General features: G+C 34.3%; 1 protein-coding gene across 1 annotated transcript in view; it reads left to right on the top strand.

Annotated features, from left to right (window-relative positions):
• The window catches only part of Hml (hemolectin), a 403,631-nt gene extending 381,888 nt beyond the window's left edge, over positions 1–21,743 (top strand). Inside the window, exons 84-86 of the mRNA XM_081740590.1 lie at positions 3,977–4,094; positions 5,367–5,519; positions 17,003–21,743. Of these exons, the coding sequence (XP_081596716.1) occupies positions 3,977–4,094; positions 5,367–5,519; positions 17,003–17,220 (489 nt within the window). The 3' untranslated portion in view covers positions 17,221–21,743. The remainder of the gene's footprint in view (positions 1–3,976; positions 4,095–5,366; positions 5,520–17,002) is intronic.
• Positions 21,744–23,003: the final 1,260 nt, after the last annotated feature.

The raw sequence follows: 23,003 nt of genomic DNA, 5'->3' as shown, positions 1-23,003 counted from the left end.
TTTGCTCTGTTTCTGGTTTGAAACTTTCAGATTTCACCGAGGAAACTGTCAGAAAACGTTGAAACCGTATGAGTGAACTACAAAAATCCATGATACAGGATATTTAAGACTACTCATATTTTACCTATCTATTCTATAGTATCTATCATCAATTTCGATGATCAACCTCAATTTGCTAAAACATTATAAACGTAGAAAGAGAAATAATGGGTGATATAAAAATGTAATAATAAAGTGACATATGAAATTATGTAAACTTGACTCTATTAAGATTTCTGTACCTGTTACCTGTTGTAAGTTAATAATTCTTGTAAATTGGATATAAGTTTTTGGAGTGACGTGGTGAACTTTTAAACGTATTCACTGTAATAAGGAAAAAAGTGAGTTCCGTTTCACATTGTGAAACTGCGGTAGACTTCCAAACTATGCGAGTTAATACTCGTACTTGAAGTAGTACATCTATAATTCTGATTGCAATCAGGGCCGACCCTAGCCAATTTACTACCCCTTGCTATGGCTTGATTTGCCACCCTTTCTCTTTCTCCAGAAAGAACAAATCTTAGAAGCCACGATTTTAAGTATGCAATCTCATCGTGAAGAACAAAGGGGAGAGAAAGTGCACTTTCACTCAGAAAGACCTAAACACTACAAATACAATCCCGTTGTATGTTTTTCTTTAAATAATAATCTACTATGTTAGTGAAAGATAAAGCAAGCACAGCTGCAAAGCAAAGATGGTAATCCTTTTATAAAATTCAATATCGAAATCCAATCTCAATATATCAGTTTGCAATTCCAGTGCAACTAGCACTTTTATCTTTATTTCTTGACCTTCCTTCTACATCTGTTAAAATATTTTAAAAAATTGTTTTTACCTTTAATGATAAGAATCTTGTTTGTGACAAAGACAAGACTAGTTCTTTTATATATAAAAAGTATAATAACTAACTAAATGGAACAGGGGTTCGCTACCATTCGAGAATTGAATTGTTGCATTTGACAACAATCAAGCAATTCATGCTGGGATTTGATCACTTGCTTTAGCATTGCATATGTGATCTTAAAATAATGCGACCTAAACATGATTTATGAATGTAGTATTCAAATATAAGGTCAACTTAGAAAATTTAACTACCATCATCATAAAGCATGTTTCCAAGAAGAAATATTTATTTGAAATAATATAGTTATTTGCAGATTTTGCTCCGAGCAACCTCTCGAAACTTGCCCCATGCAAATGCATATGTTCCACATATGGTAGAGCCGGCCGTGGCCAGTAAGGTGTCAAAAATCATTGTGGTCAGGAGGAATAAGATCAAAGAAACAACCTATCTCTTGGGTGCTGAATCCATATCAAAAAGTTGTTACTCGCTCTCTTACTTTTTTTTGTATGGAGATTTAAAAAAAAATTAAAACCGGAGTTGCTAATTGATGCCTTACCACTTCCGTTTGCAGTAGAAGAATAAGGTCAGAAGTGAAACATATTCTTGTAAACTGAATCCACATAGAAAAAAAAACTATTTGTTGCTATTTACTCCCGTTTTATTAATTATGCGATCAGTGCTGTAACCAAATAAATAATAGACTTTCACAACTTCGGATTGAACAGAAACATAAAAGTTAAGTCAAGAGACAAGAAAGTAATTTTTTGTGTCGCTGAATCTGTATCTAAAAACCGCTTCTCGATATCTGTCACCGTTTTTGCTCTATGGAAATCAGAATTAATATCTATGGAAGCAGGGTTTCCGCCAGGATTTCAAAATCAGAGGGTGTTCAAAAATTAAGGGGTGTGTTGGTGTTTGATTTTTAGAAAACTTATTTTTTACTTTATTTTTACTTTACTATTATTTTTACCTTTCCGTATTATCCTAAAATTCTGCAATAACACAAAAAATGACACCTTTTCACTGCAATCCTAATTTCAACAAAGTAGAAAATGTTGAATTGACCTTCTTTTCGTTTTATTTATTTATTTATTTATTTATTTATTTATTTTTATTTTGCGTGAATGCCCATTACAATCAAGATAAGTTATAGTATTAACGAATTAATTCACTTGACTGATGTTGAACTAAAATCCGTCGTAGTGTTCTTGAGTAATGTATGCATGGAGAAATAAACATCGGATGTTCTAAATTTATCATTTCTCTTGTCGTTCTTAGATTTCTATTTGCTCTGCTTAAAATGATTTTTTTTTTCACGACTGAGATCAGTCAGTGGTTAGGTTAGGTTAGATGAACTCGATCTGTTATCTGAAGTGCTAAAACAACAACATGATATACTAGGACATTTATTGCTAATCGCAGATATTGTACAATCATGTCCAAAATGATTGTCGCATATCTATAACTGCCTTCTTGTAAGAATATAATTTGATAATGATTTTCAGGGTACTTTTGATACTCATTCTATGTATATAATCGGGAAATGTTTATTTCTGGTAAATTTCATAGGAAAAGAATTATAAATACAAAAATTAGAATGAGTAAAATAAAATGTTGCTAAATAAACAAGAAAGTTTTATTTTCATTTTATTGTTCTTATTTACTGCTCTTTTGACATGAAATTTGACACATACATGTCTTTGCTGATTATACACGTACTAACATTATAAGAAATTCGACAGGCGAATTCGTTATAACAGTAACATATTGTCACAATCACCAACACTATACTAAAATCGAAAGAGGTTAAAATTTATTATTACTCGTTCGTGGCAAAGCGGTTAGCGTACGCGTCTTTGGCGTGGGAAACCCGGGTTCGATTCCCGGCGGGAGCTCATGTGGTTCGGATTCCACCTTAAACAGCAGGTCCACGTCTCATATAGCCTCGCTGCTGAACGGGACGTTAAACTCAAAATCAACTCAATATGTTCTAAAACGTTGAATCGATTGTAGATAATTACTTCTCACTATGTGTTACAGTTTTCGTGTTATAGCGATAAACGTTAAAACCGGAAATGGTTAATCTGATGTTTCTTACTATTTTTGCTTTGATACCTGCCGACAGACGAATGGATGCACATAACCATTTAGCCATTGAACAATACTTCATATATAGCATAGTTTGGAAGTCTAAATATATCAGATATTCATCAGATCCCAAACTGTTTATTACGTCTATGGGTATATATACATATTCATATTTGAAAATGAAATGAAATTTTTAAGTTTTACTTCCCACGGCTATGCCGGTTGGGCTAAAGGAGACGGCGATGATGAGAGATGAGTGAAATGGTGGAATGAATAAAGTGGGAGGAAACGGGAGAACTCCGAGAAAACCCACAAGCACGGTGTTTGTCCACCACAAAGTCCACACGGCGCGAGCTGGGATCGAACCAGGGACCCCAAGCACCGGAGGTGAGCGCTCTACCACTGAGCCACCGCGCCCCCTGTATTCATATTTGTGTCTCATATCCGTGGCCTCGAGTAGTCTAGTCGCTAACACTCTTGCCTTTGTTATGAACATTTCCGAGTTCGAATCCTTGTGAGGACACTCTGTTGAAAAGTGTAACAGCTTTTTCAGGCCATTCATCCTGATTGATTTTTTCTGGGTTTTCATGATTCACACTAGACAAATGCCGGAATGGTACCTTACATAATGGTTCCAGACCGTTTACTTCCTCCTTTATTCCTTTTTTTCAACCTCAATTCTCCGGACAGTGTTACCACCGAGGACATCATTTCTCATATGTCATGGGCTAACATGGTCACAGATGTCGAGAGTCCAGAAATCTTATTTCCAGAAATCTTCTTTAATCCTTGATTTTCATATCCGCACCAGAACTCCTTTGTTATCTATATTGTACTGAGATTTAAAACTCTGTACTTATACATATGATAAATCAGATGTACTCAATTTAGTCAAGAATTACTACAAGCAAATAAAAAATGGTATGTCTAATATCGTGTAAATCGTCTATGGATTTGAATAGTTAACCTCACATTTATTTGTATTTTGTCTTTCAAACCCGTAGCTACAACTGGAGACAATGAGGACACTCTGCCCGGATATCTCTGGATGCCCGAAAGAACGAATCGAGAAAAAGGGATGCTGTTTTACTTGTAAACCTTCCTCTGGAGAACAGCGACAAGGTAAGTTTTCTCTCATATCTAATGGAGAGTTTAACACGTTGACTACCACACTAAAAGAATATTAGGTCATTTACTTATACGCATGAGTTAAATATAACCTATGTTAATATGCTAGAATACCGAGTAAGGATCGCCCACACTAAATACGAGAATGTTTACAAGGAAAGTCGTTCACAGTCCTAAGTCCTAGTAGATTAATGCTATCTACTATCCTACCAAGCAGTGGCGGATCTAGGCCGGGGTTGAGGGGTCTATCCCCCAGTCTTTTGAGTGACTAAAATAATTTGAGCTATTATTTATATACCGTATTTATCCGTGTATGCCGCGCACCTTTTCTGTACTAAAACGAAGTCAAAAAACAGGGTGCGCGGCATACAGGAGGAAATGTAGAATTGATTGAGCCACCAAGCATTTAAAATCAGGGGGACTTTTTATTAACCTAATACTGGAATATTATGAGTAATTTTACAAGAGTAGAAAAGTTTTAATATAAAATGACAAGTTACAGCTCATCTTTCCTCTTTTCATCAACCGGCCTTTCAAGAACCACTTGCGGCGACTGCAGTACACGAAACTACGCCAACTGGCCGAATTAAGAAACCTGCACTTCGCCTTTTGTGCGAATAGATTATTAAAGCATGGAATTCAATTCCAGAGGATCTTGTCGTCCGCAGCTTTAAAAAATGCTGCATTTCCAATGCCAGCGATGGGAGCGAAGACTTTATTCAGTCCGATGGTGATATATGCTCCAGCTCCTCGGGAGACGACGGCGACGAAGAAAGCTAGGCACGGGAGTGATTTCTGTTAATAATCACAGTATTGTTGGATTGTTTCTGTGTATAATGATTTTAATGATTAAAAGTAAGATGAAAAATACATTGTACTTTTTTTTGTTGTTGTTGAGAAAATTGATGTGCGCTGCTTACACGAGTTTTTTCTTTTACGCGCGGCATACACGCGTAAATACGGTTTTTTTCTGGTTAGTCTCCCAGTTTTTACCTTCTAGATTCGCCCCTGCTACCAAGGCTTCATAGGTTGACTAGGAAGACATTCTTTCAATCTAATGAAACACAGGTAGCCTATAACTGTTCTTATTTCTTCTTTTTAGTTGTTACCAGAATATTAAGATTTAAAGCAGTGTTAAAGATTATTAGTTCAAAAAGTAAACATTTTATGCATAACAAGTATAAGAATTCGTAATGATAATTTATATGCAGTTCTTATTCAAAACATTTTTTTTTTTAATTATACAAATGTAATGATATGTTGTAGTTATGTGCGAAGCAAAAGAAGTCCCTGTTAACGCAACTCGAGGCATCTTCCGTCATTCTCATCCAGTTCATGGCATCTGCGAAAACTTGGCGGATGTTCCAGACTTGAAAACATGCGAAGGCACATGCAGTACTCCATATGGATTTGATTTCAGTAAGTTCCTTTTCTCTTTATTTTAGATCTAACCTACTGTATGTGTTCTTGAAATGAATGTATAGGAATGTTTTTTTTTACGATTTGTTCGATGTTACGATAGGGTTACCATATTTCAAAAATGAAAGTCCGGAATGCTACTAAACTAAACTACAAGAATCTTTGAAATGCTTAAAATGAAAAGAAGTGTTATGTATTAATTTACTTTCTTCCATTAGATAGAGTTGTTCAAGTATTACGTAAACACATTTTTAGTCATTTTAGTAGGCCTTCTCCTTCCTAGCTAAGCAAACGTAAGCAGATGATTTACGCCCTCCCCTTGGTAAGCAAATTTTGAAAATTTCTCAGGATCTGTTATGTTTCGTGACTTTCAGAGTCTGTTTTAGCTTATACAAAGTATGACTTTGCCTTTCACACGTTTTGTCTGTTCGTGTTGTATCCTTTTCTAGATCAGTTAATTCATTGGCAATATGTTCTAGCTTCCTCTGTTATCGTCAAAGAACTTTCCTTGAATTTTTACTTTATTTCTGTTATACACCGTGAGCATAAAGTCCTGCCCTGATTATAAAAAATTATTACGGAATAACCGTTGGACAGAATAATGTAAATTCTGGTCCGTTACATAGGTTAGTATTAAGTTTTTTTAAAGACCAATAGATGGCACTACTGCTACCCAAGAGTGACGCAGTACGTTAGTAGGCGAAATGGCATCGAAGGCTGCCAAAGGGACAAGAAAGCATCGAAATGGTTACCAAGGGGGCACACGTTGAAATGGTCTAACGTAAGTGATCTTAAACAAAAGTTGTAATACTAACCTATGTAACTGACCAGTATTTACATTATTATGTCAAACGGTTCTTCTGTAATAAATTTTTGTAATCAGGGCAACACTTTATGCTCCCCCTGTATTTAACAAACTAACAACTCAATAACTCACATGTATGCTTACGTCAGTCAGCATGACCTTCTTTTCAAGTTTTGAATTGCCATATTCAGAAGTTGAACTCAATAATTATATACCTAATGCTGTGAAAAAAGAAAACTATAATATTCCCTTCCTTCCTTCTTCGCTGAAATCCGGGACATTTAAGCGTCCCGGGAAATATTTTCGGGACGCTGGGACGCAGATCTCGATTCCGTGACGTTCCCGGATTTTCCGGAACGAATGGTAACCATACCGTAAGAACACCACCTGTCTCTATACAAAATCTATTCTGCTTGCAACCTTATCTCAGTCGTTCCACTTTCAACTGCACAGGATGTTCTGGAAACGTTTACAGCTAACAAACACGTCACAGCAGTGTTTGTAGCTTTCCTTGAGAAAACTTCCCTCGACTGACACAATGTTCTTTTTCTTATCAAATTTTTCTTAGTTTGTAGAATTTCCAATTCCTATAACAAATTATGTGATAAGATTAGGCGGATTTTCATGCCCGCGTTAGAACGGAAGCATCACATGTAGCGTATTCATCGTAAATTATTTTCGTTTTCATACATCCGTGCGTGTATTGCGCCAAATTACTACTCGCTAGCTAATGCGCATGCGTAAAATAGAAAGTTTGCGACTTTAGTTTGTGATAGTAGATTCCCGAAGGAGAGCTATCGTTTTAGCTGGAATATATTTCAAAACGCCGCCGTCAGAAGTATGTTAGGAAAATGTGGTGGGTTCACCCCATTTTCCAGCTTCGACGAGAATACGGAATATACAGGAACCTTTTCTTTGAATTAAAATCCGATCCGGATAAATTTTATAAAACAAATAAAAATATTTATAAATCATACTAAAGCATGTTTCAAATTACATTGCTTTTATTTTATATAGGGATTGATAATTTGTACATACCAATTATTGTATGAACTATCTATTGTTCCCGGTAATACAACTAATTAATTACACAAATATAAAAGTACTAACCATCGATACCAATATTTTCAGCATTGATGGCATGTTTTTGTCCTTAATACTGAATCCTTGTATTTCGGATACTTAAGGTTGTCCAAATTTTGTTTTCTCTTACTTGTTCTACGAGCAGTTCTTCAAACGTTGTTCTTACCTCCGCCATGAATACAATAGTGTACGCGCGCTACTTCCGTCAGAATTGAACAAATTTCTACTCTGACGCGAATGTAGCGCGCCATCTCCGATGCGTGATTTCATTGGCTGTTTAGCACAATCGCTCGCAACTCACGGAGGTAAAGGACACATGAAAATCCGCCTTTATATTAAAGGAAGTGCTAACCACATTTGTGTTTTATTCGTTTTCTTTTTGCTTCAGTTTTTACTTTTTACTTCACTTTTTTCAACAAGAAATATACACAAAAACACCCAGCCAAAATGGGTGCTATATATATATATATATATATATATATATATATATATATATATATATATATATATATATATATACAGACACACTGGTTTTATTATATTTGTTTATTCTGGGGAACAAAGAAAAAATGAGCATTTATACCGATCAGTCAGCACCAGAATGTCGCTGGATTTTCACGTTTTATTGATTTTTTTTTTTTTTTTTTAAATTTTTGCTACATTTACATACGAAGTTTCCCTAGGTCAGGGAAGTGTCCCTCAAACTACGAACATTGCGTCAGAATGCACCCACTATTCTTTCTTGCGTAGTATACAGACGCTACAAATAAATAATTTGTTCCAGAACTCTTGTGAGTCATCTAATCCAGTAAATGAATCATAGGCGAAACAAGAGGGCCAGGGAGGGCCGGCCCTCCCCAGAAGCAAAGCTGGCCCTCCCCAGAATTTTTCTACTGGGTAAAAATAATGTTATTATTTTATCTTCTCATTTTATTCATAACAAATTTAGTGATGCTTGCATTCGACATATTTAATAGTGTCTATACTCGTCCGCCCATCGATTTTTTTAAAAGAAAAAAATATGATCTGGTGCCTGGATGTAATAAAATTTCTGGACTAGTGTGATAGTGGGCAGTATAGCGACCTTTCAACTTGCGTTATATGCGTTTTTTAAAATTTCATAGCTTCATTAATGTAAATTATTTTGTATTGTTTCAAGTAATTAACATTATTGAAGTAGTAAGTTTTTTCTTGTTTATATATGTATGATAGACCAGTCTTATTTTTATTATTTTATTTATAGCATAGTAATGTTTGAATAGTTAAGATTCTCGGAGCATATTATTAAGGTACACTCATGTCCAAAATGATTGTCGCATATTTATAACTCTCTTCTTGTAAGAATATAATTTGATAATGATGTTGCCGGGCACTTTTAATACCGATACTATGTGTATAATCGGGAAATGTATATTTGTGGTAAATTTCATAGGAAAAGAATTATAAATACGAAAATTAGAATGAGTAAAACAAAATGTTGCTAAATGGACAAGAAAGTTATATTTTCGTTTTATTGTTCTTATTTACTGCTCTTTTGACATTAAATTTACCACATACATGTCTTTGCTGATTATACACATACTAACATTATAAGAAATACCGGGCGAATTCGTTATCAAATTATATTCCTACAACAACATATTTATAGACATGCGACAATAATTTTGGACATGAGTGTACACTAATAAACAACAGAAAATGAAATGAAATCTTACGTCCCACGGTTATATCGGCTAGGCTAAAGGAGACGGTGATTATGAGAAATAAATGAAATGGTGGAATGAAGAAAGTGAGAGGAAACGGGAGAATCCCGAGGAAACCCACACACACACGGTGTTTGTCCATCACAAAGTTCATTTGGCGGAATTGAACCAGGGACCCCATGCACCAGAGATGGACGCTCTACCACTGAGCTATCGCGGTAGAAACTCTCGAAATGTCAGCAAGAAAAAAATACTTTGATTCGCGAAAAACATATATTGCCTTCCACTTCATTTGTTTCTCTCTATATTTAATTACTTTATGTTGCCCAAATGAAGTGTAGGAAACTGAATGCAATTGGTACGAAATTCACGAGGGCTGTAGGTGCCATTCCCCTGGAACATTGTGTCCCTGCAACTCACGACTTCCCTTATTTTACCTATATTCACAGCAAAAAATTAAAGAAGTAAACTGTTTTTTTGTAAGAAAGGAAATAACACAGCTATAATGTAAGATCAAATCTTTAAGTCACATTAATAATTTCACTGTTAATGCAAGTATAGTTTTAATAAGAAAGTGCACAGATGTCTGTCAAGTTACTAAGATTGCATGCGGTCCAGATCGAATGGACTTCCCATGAATGCGTCCTGGTACAAACAAAACACGATCATTTTTTAAAAAATAATATTATTTGAGCGTCCGGATCCGTGGATGCCCCCTGGGCTGTAACCATATTTTCTGACAGTTGATACTAACGATACAACTACAACCGAACGTTAAGAAGTACCAAATTTCACAATATTAAATCCCCACGTTAAGCGGGTTTGCATATTCAGCCTCCTAACTATGAAAACATTTACGCTCAGCCCAACCTCAATCATTTCACGAATTCAACCTGTTTTACGTATGTTATTAGGACATAATATCGATTGTGATTTATTCTAAAAACACTTTTATACATTGCAAGAGCTGTAACGTCCAAATATTTACTGAGAACTCATAGTCGTATCGGAATAAACAAAAGCGAGTATGGAACAGTAAACTGCTATAACAAAAGGCAAAAGAAGATGTGCAAAGGCATACAAAACGGTCGAGTGGTTTGGGTCGATACACTATCAATCACATGTTTGTGTGTTCAAACCCGGTAGTAAGTTGTTTCTTTTTTAAGTGTCTTCCTATTCTCATCCGGAGGCTGAAAATATTTCTTTGAGTAACTCATTGAAAACTTCTTTTGTTTCAAATTCGATTAGAACGGAACATTATATGAATTGCGAATCTTAAATCCATAGCTAAAAAATGAAGTATACTCACTACTCTATTACCCTCTGATTTGTAACGAAAAACTATTTATAAACAGTGGTGACTTCAGGAAATTATCCTCGGAGGGAATTTCAATATGCGGGTGGACGGCAAACATTGGTAGTCCACATTGAGCATGATCGAATATATAGTCCTGAAGGCGGAAATTTCTTAGCTCGAGAGGGGTCTCAAATTCTCCCTCAGATCACGTCATCATTGCTTAAAAGCTTTACGTAACAAATATAATATTACACTTGTTTCTCGTTCTACATTTAGAATTGGTAAAATCATAACTTATAGAGGATTATAATAAAAGCATAAAAATTACAATACCAATCATGTATAAATTATCCTGTAAGTTACCAACTTTGGGTCAGATTAAAACTCAAATATTTGTTTTCGGATTGCACTTAGAAGTAAGTTCTCTCTAAATAATCCTGATTGGAAACCCATGTTTAACACTAATTAATCAATATTTAAACGAATATATTTTTTATTTTACTATTTTTACTATTCAATAGTATATACACTTCATTTCCAAAATCAAAATCTCGAAAATGTAGGCTATATTGTACGAGTGCAGACTCGCAAATAAATGATTATTTATCATATATATTGGTCTCTATTCGAAATTCTATTTAATCGAATCCGACAGGAACACAGACAGAAATATCGAGAACAGGTGAAAAAAAGAGAGAAAAAAACGTTGTACTCGGCGGGGACTCGAAGTAAGTTCAAATGGTGCTTTACAAGCCGAACGCCTTAGACCACTCGGCTATGGTAACAACTAGGGATTGTAGCAAAGGCTTCGAGTAGTAGTTCTTATTACAGAATAACATTTTCTATTGCCTAAAATTTAAACCTAATTTACTTTGATATAATATATATATTAATTTGTTTTATGAACGTTTTCGTTACTTTGATGAATGATGTATGTTGTTGATATAGATTCTATTACACGTTCTTTCGTAAATATTATAGAAAGTATCAGGGTTATTTATGATCTTTTATGGAAATTGACTGGCGCATGCGCAGTACACAGACAGTTCAATTGGAAGGCGAGGAAGGAAACGCTAACACACTGTTAGAATATTTCCCTCGCAAGCAGCAGTTCCCAACCGAGGGACGGCGGGACGCACTTCGTTCGCCTGGGGTGGCGTGAAGGGTTTACGAAGTCCCTTCGTTGTCTTATATTTCTTGAATGATTATAAACAATATCCAGTTACATCTTCTACGCATTTGGAAGTGATAAATCGTAGTATAAATAAACCGTCCTCCACACAGAGTGATTGTTGCTTTTCCAAGATTATAAACTGAAACACTTTTTATTTCAATAGAATATAAAAGTTTCAATGGGAGGGGTTACAACCCCCTGGGTCTTCGATATGTCACCGCCTAAACTGTAACTTTCAAGTTAGAATCGAAAAATGGAGACATGTGACCTACTTGTAAATCTTTGTACTTTCATTTTCCTTTTTTCTTCTCAATTGAGCTTGAAAAATGTAAAAATGGAAGGTTAAGAACTTCAAATATTACGTATATTTTAGCGTATTACGGAATTATATTTAATAGAATCCGGCAGGATCACAAACAGAAACGTCAAGGAGAGGTAAAACCAAATTATTCTGTGGTGGGATTCGAACTACTCTTGAATGGTGCCTCAGAATCTCTAGCCGAATGCCTTACTCCACTCGGCTAACGTGACAAGTTGAAAATATAGTAAGGGTGTTTCATGTTCAATCTTTTGTTACAGTATGAAATTTATTTTGTATTCTCTGAAGTTTAAGCCTATTTTGGCCTGATGTAATAGTCTGTTGAAATTGTTTTATGTTTACGGTATTCTTTACTTTGACGAATGATGTTAATATAGGTTCTATTACGTATTCGTTCATAAATATTACAGCAATTGTCAGTATTATTTATGATCTTTCATGAAAATTGACTGGTGCATGCGCAGTAGAAACAGAAAGATGCACTTTACCGACATTTGTCATACACGCCAGAACGCAAATTTCTAACAGGTTTTCAAAATGCCTCTTTCTAAAGGTTGTGGAGAACTGTCTGTTGCTCTGAGAGGAGAAATCATAGACCGAGCAAAAATGGGACAAACTGTGCCTCAGATTGGTAGAGATTTGTGATGTGACAAGAAAACGGTCAAGAAATGGGTTCAGCGACATGAAGAAGGTGGTGAATGGTTCAGGTCTCGGTCAAGAAGTGGAAGGCCAAAAGTGACAACTGCAGCTCAAGATCAAGCTTTAGTTACAGAAGTAATCAACAGACCTCTATGCCACACGTCAATCCTCTTGGACAAAGCCAGAGAATATAATTGTTCTCACGAAACAATAATAAGAAGATTATTGGGGGCTGATCTACACTGTTCAAGACCCGCTAGGAAGACTCTCCTGACTGAAACTCACAAGGCCAGACGAGTGAAATGGGCACAGAATAACATAGCCCAACTTCAGTCATATTGGGACTGTCATCTGGACCGACGAGAAGGTTTTCAAGTCTAACCAACAAGGCAGAGTTATATTGTATAGACCGCGCGGAACCAGGTATGCTGAACAAAATATTATCAGAACTTCTTGTTCAGGACGAATATCAGCACACTTTTGGGGATACATGACGGCTGCTGGTCCTGGAGATTTATTTGCGGTGCCTGAGAGAATGAACAGCAGTGTTTACATTAATATCCTCGAAAATACGTGTTTACCGTCCTTAGAAAGAAACTTCCTCGAACAGGAAGAATATATATTTATGCATGACAACAGTGCTGTTTACACTTCCCGGCAAACACGAGAGTGGCTAAGTGAACATCCAGAGTTAATTTGTATTGAGTGGCCCCCTCTATCCCCAGATTTGAACCCAATTGAACATCTGTGGGCCTACATGGTGCAAGAATGGGAAGAGAGACGTGAAGACAGAGACCAAACGTTTCTTCAAAATCATGTAATGGAACTGTGGCAACATTTTCGTGACACACCGTCGTATTGCTCGAGACTTGTATCTAGTATCTAGTATCTAGTATCCCTTCAAGAAGTTACTGACTCTGGAGGTGACTACACGAAGTACTAGTGTGTTATTTTTTGTGTAAACATTTATTTAAGTTTCATTTATTTATTATATTTTTTCAAGAGCAATACTTTCGTTCTTCATTCTTTTCCTTTGCTTGTTTACTTATTAGTTCGTTAAAACGTAAAGGAAGAGTAGTATATCTTCAAAAAGCATTTGTGAATTTACTTTGAACGTTTCTAAGAATATTTTTACTGTTTTTTCTTACTCTATATCATGAACAATATTACTTTCATTTCAGTTAATTAATAACTTTATTTCACATCTCGGATAAAAGTATTATTGTCTTTTTAACGATATTTTTCCTTTTGATTGTGTAATTTCTAGTTTCATTGAATTATCTCAATTCGAATGAATAAATCATATTTTGTTTATTGTCCCTTCCTTAGCTAAGTTCGAATTCGAGAACAATGTGGTGTAATATACGTTCTTTATTCTTCATATTGTGCAGTAATGACAATATTAATTATTTTCATGAGTCCAGTTGATTAGTGAGAACTTGGACAAACATTAACCTGGTAATTCTTTACGCAATGACAAGTGTAAAATACATTTTAGCTTTTCTTTATACTTCACAGCGACGAAACATTCTAACAGTGTGTTAGCGTTTCCTTCCTCGCCTTCCAATTGAACTGTCTGTGTACTGCGCATGCGCCAGTCAATTTCCATGAAAGATCATAAATAACACTGATACTTTCTATAATATTTACGAAAGAACGTGTAATAGAATCTATATCAACAACATACATCATTCATCAAAGTAACGAAAACGTGTTCATGAAACAAATTAATAGATATATTATATCAAAGTAAATTAGGTTTAAATTTTAGGCAATAGAAAACGTTATTCTGTAATAAAAACTACTACTCGAAACCTTTGCTTCAATTACTAGTTGTTACCATAGCCGAGTGGTCTAAGGCGTTTGGCTTATAAAGCACTGTTCGCACTAAGTTCGAGTCTCCGCCGGGTGCATCACATTTTTCTCTCTTTTTTCACCTGTTCTCAATGTTTCTGTCTGTGTTCTTGTCGGATTCGATTAAATAGAATTTCCAATAGAGACCAATATATAAGATAAATAATCATTTATTTCCGAATCTGCACTCGTACAATATAGCCTACATTTTCGAGATTTTGATTTTGGAAATGAAGTGTATATAATATTGAATAGTAAAAGTAGTAAAATAAAAAAAGTATTTGTATAAATATTGATTAATTAATTAGAGTTATACATGGCTTTCCAATCAGGATTATATAGAGAGAACTTACTTCTAACTGCAATCCGAAAACAAATATTTGAGTTTTAATTTGACCCAAAGTTGGTAACTTACAGGATAATTTATACATGATTGGTATTGTAATTTTTATGTTTTTATTATAATCCTCTATAAGTTATGATTTTACCAATTCTAAATGTAGAACGAGAAACAAGTGTAATATTATATTTGTTACGTAAAGCTTTTAAGCAATGATGACGTGATCTGAGGGAGAATTTGAGACCCCTCTCGAGCTAAGAAATTTCCGCCTTCAGGACTATATATTCGATCATGCTCAATGTGGACTACCAATGTTTGCCGTCCACCCGCATATTGAAATTCCCCCCGAGGATAATTTCCTGAAGTCACCACTGTTTATAAATAGTTTTTCGTTACAAATCAGAGGGTAATAGAGTAGTGAGTATACTTCATTTTTTAGCTATGGATTTAAGATTCGCAATTCATATAATGTTCCGTTCTAATCGAATTTGAAACAAAAGAAGTTTTCAATGAGTTACTCAAAGAAATATTTTCAGCCTCCGGATGAGAATAGGAAGACACTTAAAAAAGAAACAACTTACTACCGGGTTTGAACACACAAACATGTGATTGATAGTGTATCGACCCAAACCACTCGACCGTTTTGTATGCCTTTGCACATTTTCTTTTGCCTTTTGTTATAGCAGTTTACTGTTCCATACTCGCTTTTGTTTATTCCGATACGACTATGAGTTCTCAGTAAATATTTGGACGTTACAGCTCTTGCAATGTATAAAAGTGTTTTTAGAATAAATCACAATCGATATTATGTCCTAATAACATACGTAAAACAGGTTGAATTCGTGAAATGATTGAGGTTGGACTGAGCGTAAATGTTTTCATAGTTAGGAGGCTGAATATGCAAACCCGCTTAACGTGGGGATTTAATATTGTGAAATTTGGTACATATGTAATTTATGAATATACAAGAGTTGTCTTATATATGCTGCAAAATGTTGAATATATTGCTTATAAAATCACAAAAATATGTTGCTAACTGCAATTTAAGCAATTAGGCTATATTAATATTTAAAAATGTTGCAGTGTATGAATGCGTAGCTTAGGTTATGTACAATTAATTATTTTTTATACTGTGAGGTTATAGACAACATCCACCTAGAATCTTTAAGAGAACTAATATTATTTTTTACTTTAAGACATGTGCATTTTTAGTGTATTGAACTTAACTAATAGAAATATGTACTTACTACCAATCTTAGAGGTGTTGCATTTGATGAACGTGATAGTAAAAGTAAATTTATACTATTGCTGTCCCTCAAGTCCGTCTATAAGTGTTCTCCTGTATTGTTGACCTGGTTATCTTCTAATTGCATCTTTTAAATATTTAAGTTGTACCAGAATTTAGCCAACTAGATTTCTTCGATTCGGTAGTTTCACATATCATTATTCGCTTTTTAGTTAAAAATGTTTTGTGTATTTTAAAAAAAAATGTATTTCTGTGCTCGAAATGGTTTGTGCAATTAAGCGGCAACACTGCTTTTAAACGACAACAATTTATTGTAAAACGAAAAGATTTTACGCTTTACTTTAATTACAGAAATGAATAAATATTAGCCCATGACCGATTTATGAAAAGTAATTTTAAATTATGTCATTGCTTGTACATTTATTTGTGTTCCTATTAGATGTAAGAGTAAACTGAGAACATGATACTTAACTCAACATGATAATTTTACGAATAATGTACTTTCGCTCATAATTGCACGAGTAAAACAGTAAAAGAAAATTATTAGTTTTCATAATTAGTGTAGATTTTAGGTAGTTACTTAGTAGCAATTGAATATAGGAAATATACAATTTTATGCAAGTTTCTCATGTAATAGATATTTACTGAACTATTTTATGGCAGTGTCGCATTAGGAGAACTAAGTAACTTCAAGAGATGATAATGAGTGGGGGTAAGAGGGACTCAGGAGCAAATATATATAGGTGTTCTAAAAGATTCTTCCTATTTTCAGAACTAAGGTGCCATGGTCCTCCTAGGAAAATATCCTGGTTACGCCAATGTATATAACACAAGAATGCCAACTAAACTATCACAGCACAATTATCTTGAAAGCATATCTTAATGCCACTAATCACAATATTACAATTATAGCCTACAATTTTCGCACAATTTATATGAACTGAAAATCCTTATCAGACAAAAATCTTACTATCACGTGATTAACACATTATATTTAATTTTCTTATCTTTATTCTTTTATAGATACCTTCACGTATACTAAAAACTGTGAATGCTGCCAGGCTAAAAGATACAGTTCGGTCGACGTTACTATGACATGTGCCGATGGATTTTCCTTCACAAAGACTGTGTACTACCCTAGAACTTGTGGCTGTGACGTCTGTCAAAAACCGAGAGAAGAAGCTTACTCTAAAGGTGGAAGAAAGGGTTTCATTCCGCTTATTAAAGATGCTGACGAGTAAATGATAAGTTACTAGTTTACTTAGGATTACATGTGTATTTATATATTTTATAGTAATTTATAAGCAGTATTTTGTTTGCGTAATGTAGAGTTGTGTTTATTGTAGTTGTTTTCTATATAATACCATTTATATGAAACTTTTCTTTGTATTATAAATCCTTCCATAACTTTAAATATTCTTTATAGCTTAAAGCAGATCCAAGAATTTATCATCATGAGTGAGTTAGGTAATTTTGTCACTTCCGGTGTCAACAAAAGTGTAAGGCTGTATAATTTCAGTTTCGGTTCTAAATAGTATTTGTTACTAGGTAAGGAAAGCATAAGCTGGTACACACAATTCACGTTTTATTTTCATGAAATGTGTCACCACACCTTCCTTATATTTGATCTATCCATAATTTATTTTAAAGTTTCTTGTTTCGAAAATGTAGAACGAAATTCAATATTGTTTTCTAGTGCAAGGTTTATACGCCCATACAAAACACAAACATTGTAAGTTTCATATTTAGCACTTTTGTTTGAATCCATCGAAAACATATCACGCCGATAATCCATCCATTACAATAATTGAGAACAAGGTCCTGTTTATTTGTACTGTTTATACAGCTGTAGTTTCTTTTACTTTTTTCTTTTTTTGCTTACATTAGTGTAGAAATATTCTGTTTAATTCTTCCCAGTGTTAATTTAGTAATAAAAATTTCGTCTTTTATTCTCGAATTGGTTTGCTATTATATTCGTGTTGCAATTTTTCAATGTATATTGCAACTTTTGGCATATATTCCGAAGTTGGGCGTCCGCTTTTGCCACGTTTTTTCGCTGTTATCTCCTTTCCACACTTTCTGCAATTTGTTATTAGGTTCATTAATCCGTGCTCTTCACAAACTTTTAAAAGATTTTGCTCGTTATCAACGTCTTGCTTTCACAAATGTTAAAACTGATAGTTAATTCCCCTTGTACATTCGCCATGTTGATAACATAAATGCTCGTTTCTTTCCCACAATGCAACTGTTCGGTTACCTTGCGCCAAGTAGTTCCCTCCGCTCACCGTATAGTCCCATGTTTATAACCGCTTATATATAAGAAATAAACATATTTTTCGAGACTCTTATATATTATCAAGCACACAAATGATCAAAGTATCCATATCATTCCTGTAAATTTTAAAAATTTTGCTGGAAACGGACGCCCAACTTTGGAATTTAACCCCAACTTTTAGTTAGAATTTCTCTTGTTCTCTCTGATTGGTTGTGTAAGATTGAATAGAATTTGTTTGCATGACTAATAATAACATAGAAACTCATTAAAACAGGTATAACTGTGCAAATTGATAAACACAAGCAAAAAATTAAATTATTATAACTTTTGTCATGTTTGTTATTTATTTATGAACTAAATATAGTTTTAAGTAACCGTCATTCTTCATAATAAAGTGGCTTATTCTGTTCAACAATCAATAGAACCAATAATTTTGATGTTGTAATTTGATTGCAAAACGTTTTTCTTCTTCCTTCTATAACTTGACAGTTTAATTGTCTTCAACAAGCAATCTTCCCTAAGCATCAGTAATTCCCAATTGGATTGGTGTTGGGCGTAGTATTGGTAACTTCAATAAATTTCTTCATTATCTTTCTTTGAGAAAATTGTCACAAAAAAAAATACACTATTTGATCTGTGAATTATCCTGCCAGGGGATTGGTAAAGAATGTCTTAGAATGTACTTTTATTTCTCCATTATGTTGTTAATTAAGTGAAGTTGAAAAATGCAAAGTGTATTCTAGTACTTCAAGTAAGGTTTCTCAGGCTATCAGCCATAAGGAGGCATTGACTTCCGATGTTTCGAACTCAGACGCTGTATTCATATTCAGGAATTGTTATGAAGAAGCAACTACAACAGTCAATAAGAAGCCCTGACCCAATTGCAGGCCCCCATTCATAGCTCTGTCTCCATATATAGTAACCACATATTTTCGGTCTGTTTATAACTTTCCCTGAAGGTGAATGTAATGTGCGCGTTCGAAACGTCGAAAGTCACAATTTTTACCTGGCTGGTAGCCCGAAAAAATTTATTTGAATTATGTCGCCAGAAAAAGACTCAACTGTTTCTTTAGTATTCTATAACCTAATAGCACAGACAACTTGCAAACAGCTTGCTGTAAGCTTGCATCTGGCTTGGTTGGAAAGAGTGCAAGCAGTAACGAAGTTACATAAGGGGCAACCTTGCATTCCGTGTTCCACTTAAGCTTGCCGCAAGCGTTTTACGCTCGTGACAAGTCAATAGCCAATGAACGGCCAGTGATGCTATGACGCTCTGCGGAGGATCTAAAGTATCGCTTACAAGCACAACAAAAGGCAGTTTGTATGAAAACACACGTTGAGAAAGCAAGCATAGAAAGCCAAAAGCCAAACACGCGCCTACTGGTCGAAAACTTTGTTGCTACTTGGGTAGTAATCCAGTGACATTACAATTGGAAAAGATTAATTTCTCTGATCATAAGATAACCTGATAACAGGTCATACTTTAAAGATTATGAAGACAAACATCACAATTGTGATGCAGGTGTTATTATCATCGCTGTCGAAAATCTCTGGATTATTGTCAAAATAATCACCTGCGCCATCAAGTCAAATCTGTTATGTTGTTTTTGCATCTAAATTACATTATATTCAGATGATTAGGGAAGGAACTAACATTCATGTCAATGACAAAATATCCACACTTGAATAAATTTCCAATTGCACTTTTTGTATTAATTTAAGAATTCAGAATTCAACGCAACAATTTTTGAACATATCCGACCATGGGGTCACGTAAAACATTATCTAAGTTGAGTTTTAAGTATTTGTATCTCAGATACTATTGAGCAAGAAGAAAAAGTTCTTTGAATATATCATTCTAGAAACATTTCATAATCAAATATAAACATATTTCTTAATAAACTTTTGATTTCTTACAAAGATAATTACCTATTTTAAAATACAAAAGAAGACATTAACAGTATGTGAGTATAATAAAAGATGACATACGTATATCATTAGATATTCAAAATTATAAAAAGAAATATTTTTAAAAGCTATCGGAGTATTTAAAAAAAAGGGAATAAGCATAATTATATGTATATGAATACATCGCCTGTCTAGTTCAAGAGTGACATAACTTAAAATTTCTAAATTTTCAGAAGCGTTTGAAAGTTTCGAAAGACGGTGAAAAGAACTTGGCGCAAGAACGACTCAAATTGCTGTCTAGTGCCCAGTTTAGGAAGCACATCTGTGAAATTTTTACCAGAGCTAGATATCAAGATTAGCTTTCATCTTCTGCCCGTAAGTTAATAAGGGCGATTTTTGAGTTATGCCACTCTTGAAATAAACAGGCGACATGTTTCTAATTACCTGTCTGCAATATAATTGTGCCGTCGTGTGTGCTTCTTCAGGTTATTGTTTTTAAATTTCTTTTTGCTAATTATTTCTTAACGTATCTACAATTTTAAAATAAAAAAAAATATACAGGAAATTTGTTTAGTTGTTACACAACATTAAAAAGAACGTATTATTAACAATACCTAAAGGAAAAGCGTATTTTTACCTCAATTTTCAGGTCACTTTGATCGTGACCCATGGATGTATGTGTTAAGAGGCTCCATCTTGGCGAAATTAAAATACCGCTTATTTTACAGTAATTATATGATATCTTCAAATAGATAAAAAAAAATAATAAGAGAAAAGTGGAACAAGATCTCGCTAGACAATATTATTTTACATGAGATACCGTTATCACGATTCACTTATCTGCTTTCGGTTTACATCCATTTAGAAAATCGGCATTTATTTTCGCGTTTTTAAATGACTGCAAAAGGAAAGCTACTAGATGACTCATGGTAAGGGTACCTCATGCAAAATAATATTGTATAGCGCGCTCTTGTTCCACATTTCGATTATCTTTAATCTAGTTGAAGATATCACATAATTGCATGTAAAATTAGCGGTATTTTAATTTTGCAGTGATTAAGCCTCTCAAAACATTACTTCAGTTGGATTCTGTGTCCTAAATTAGTATTAAAAAATCGTATCAAAGTGCGGGCAATTTTACCGTTGCCTTGAGTTGTAATGCCTTGTAAAACTTGTTGGTTCTGAGTCAGTTAACCCATTTATTATGAACAAAAGAAGCAAATTTTTCAAATAACACAAGATTTGATTCTAAATAAATAGTAACCAAGTGATCATTAATTATCTTGTCTCCATTAACATGCACGGTATTACCTACAGCTGAGCAGTTGTCAATTTAAATTAACAAGCGCAAAATGAATGAAGATACCAGTGAAACATTGTGATCTTAACAAATACGTAAACAGACAGAATACTTTTGTACACACATATCTGAAGAAGTTAGCGGAATAGTTGGATGTTCTTAATAGCAAACTGTAATTATTATTAACAAATTGTTTCAAAGTAATTATTGTATAAAAATTAATTATGTAATATCGTATTGCATTAATTTATGGAAAATTACAGATTTTATTTTTTTCTTTATTGTTGTGTTTGTGAAATGGAATAATGTTAATAATTATATATTATCATAGCAATAGTATTGTATAATTTCTGTTTCCTACAATAAATATATTTCTATAAAATTATAGTGAATACTTTTAGTTTGTTACATTCATTAACGATACATTTCATTTTCCTACATTGTATGAAGTACGGCGAAACATAACAAGTAACTGCTTCAGATATACACTCTGATGATGTCATAATGATAACATACAGGGGCGTCATTTAGGGGGACAGGGAGGGGCAATTGCCCCTCCCCCCCTGAGTTTGAGGTTTATGTGGATTTTATCAATAGAATAGTAGAAAATCAGTGAAAAACGCGAAATTTTACTTATATCAAGGGGTCTTGCTCCCCCCAAGAAAAATCTGAAATGACGCTCCTGATAACATACAATAATCTCATAAAATATTTACGCAATATACATCATTAACTATAAGAAAGAAAGAAAACATTAACAATGACCACTCCACAGATATATATATATACAGGGTGTTTCAAAACAACACCGACAATGTTTGGGAGGTGATTCCTGACACCAAAATAAGACAAAAAGTATAGACCAACCTGAGTGCACAAATGCTTACTTTCGGAGTTATAGGCTGCCGAAAACATGAAAAAATGAACTTTAAAGGCCCATAGCTCAAATACTATGGGACCTACCGTAGTCGGGTCAAGACTTTACTTAACTAATAAGTGCGTTATCCAAAAATACATGTTTCAGAATCCTAAGGCACTCACGCAACAATTTTTGTAGAATAAGTTTGGCTATGGGCATATAATTTGAAGTACTCACCAACTACCTCTAGAAAAATTGTTTCTAAAGTACCACATGATTCTGAAACTCAAATATTTGGATATTGGGCATGCTAGTTCCTAAGTGAAATCTTGACCCGACAGTGGTAGGCCCCATAGTTTTTGAGCTATGAACCTTTAAAGTTCATTTTTTTCATGTTTGAACCTACGCCAAAACTGATTTTCATTACTAGCTCGCTTTTTACTTGTTTAACTCGTTTTATCAGTAATCTAGAACGACAGGGACACGAACACAAAACATTCAAACACGAGGACAGTTAAAATTTCAAATACTCTCCCACCGAGAATTGAACCCGCAACAGGGCCGGCGCAAGGGGAGTCGAGCCGTGCCACCGCCCAGGGAGGCAAAATTTGAAACAGAAAAGAATACTATCAAAATATGATGCTTTGAAATAGGCCCACATGGAAAAATAAACTTGTGTTCA

This window comes from Thermobia domestica, chromosome 15, assembly GCF_964235325.1.
Source record: "Thermobia domestica chromosome 15, izTheDome1.hap1.1, whole genome shotgun sequence".
NCBI lineage: Eukaryota > Metazoa > Arthropoda > Insecta > Zygentoma > Lepismatidae > Thermobia > Thermobia domestica.
Note: the sequence above shows the minus strand (reverse complement) of the source record. Positions and strands in the feature narration are given on the sequence as shown.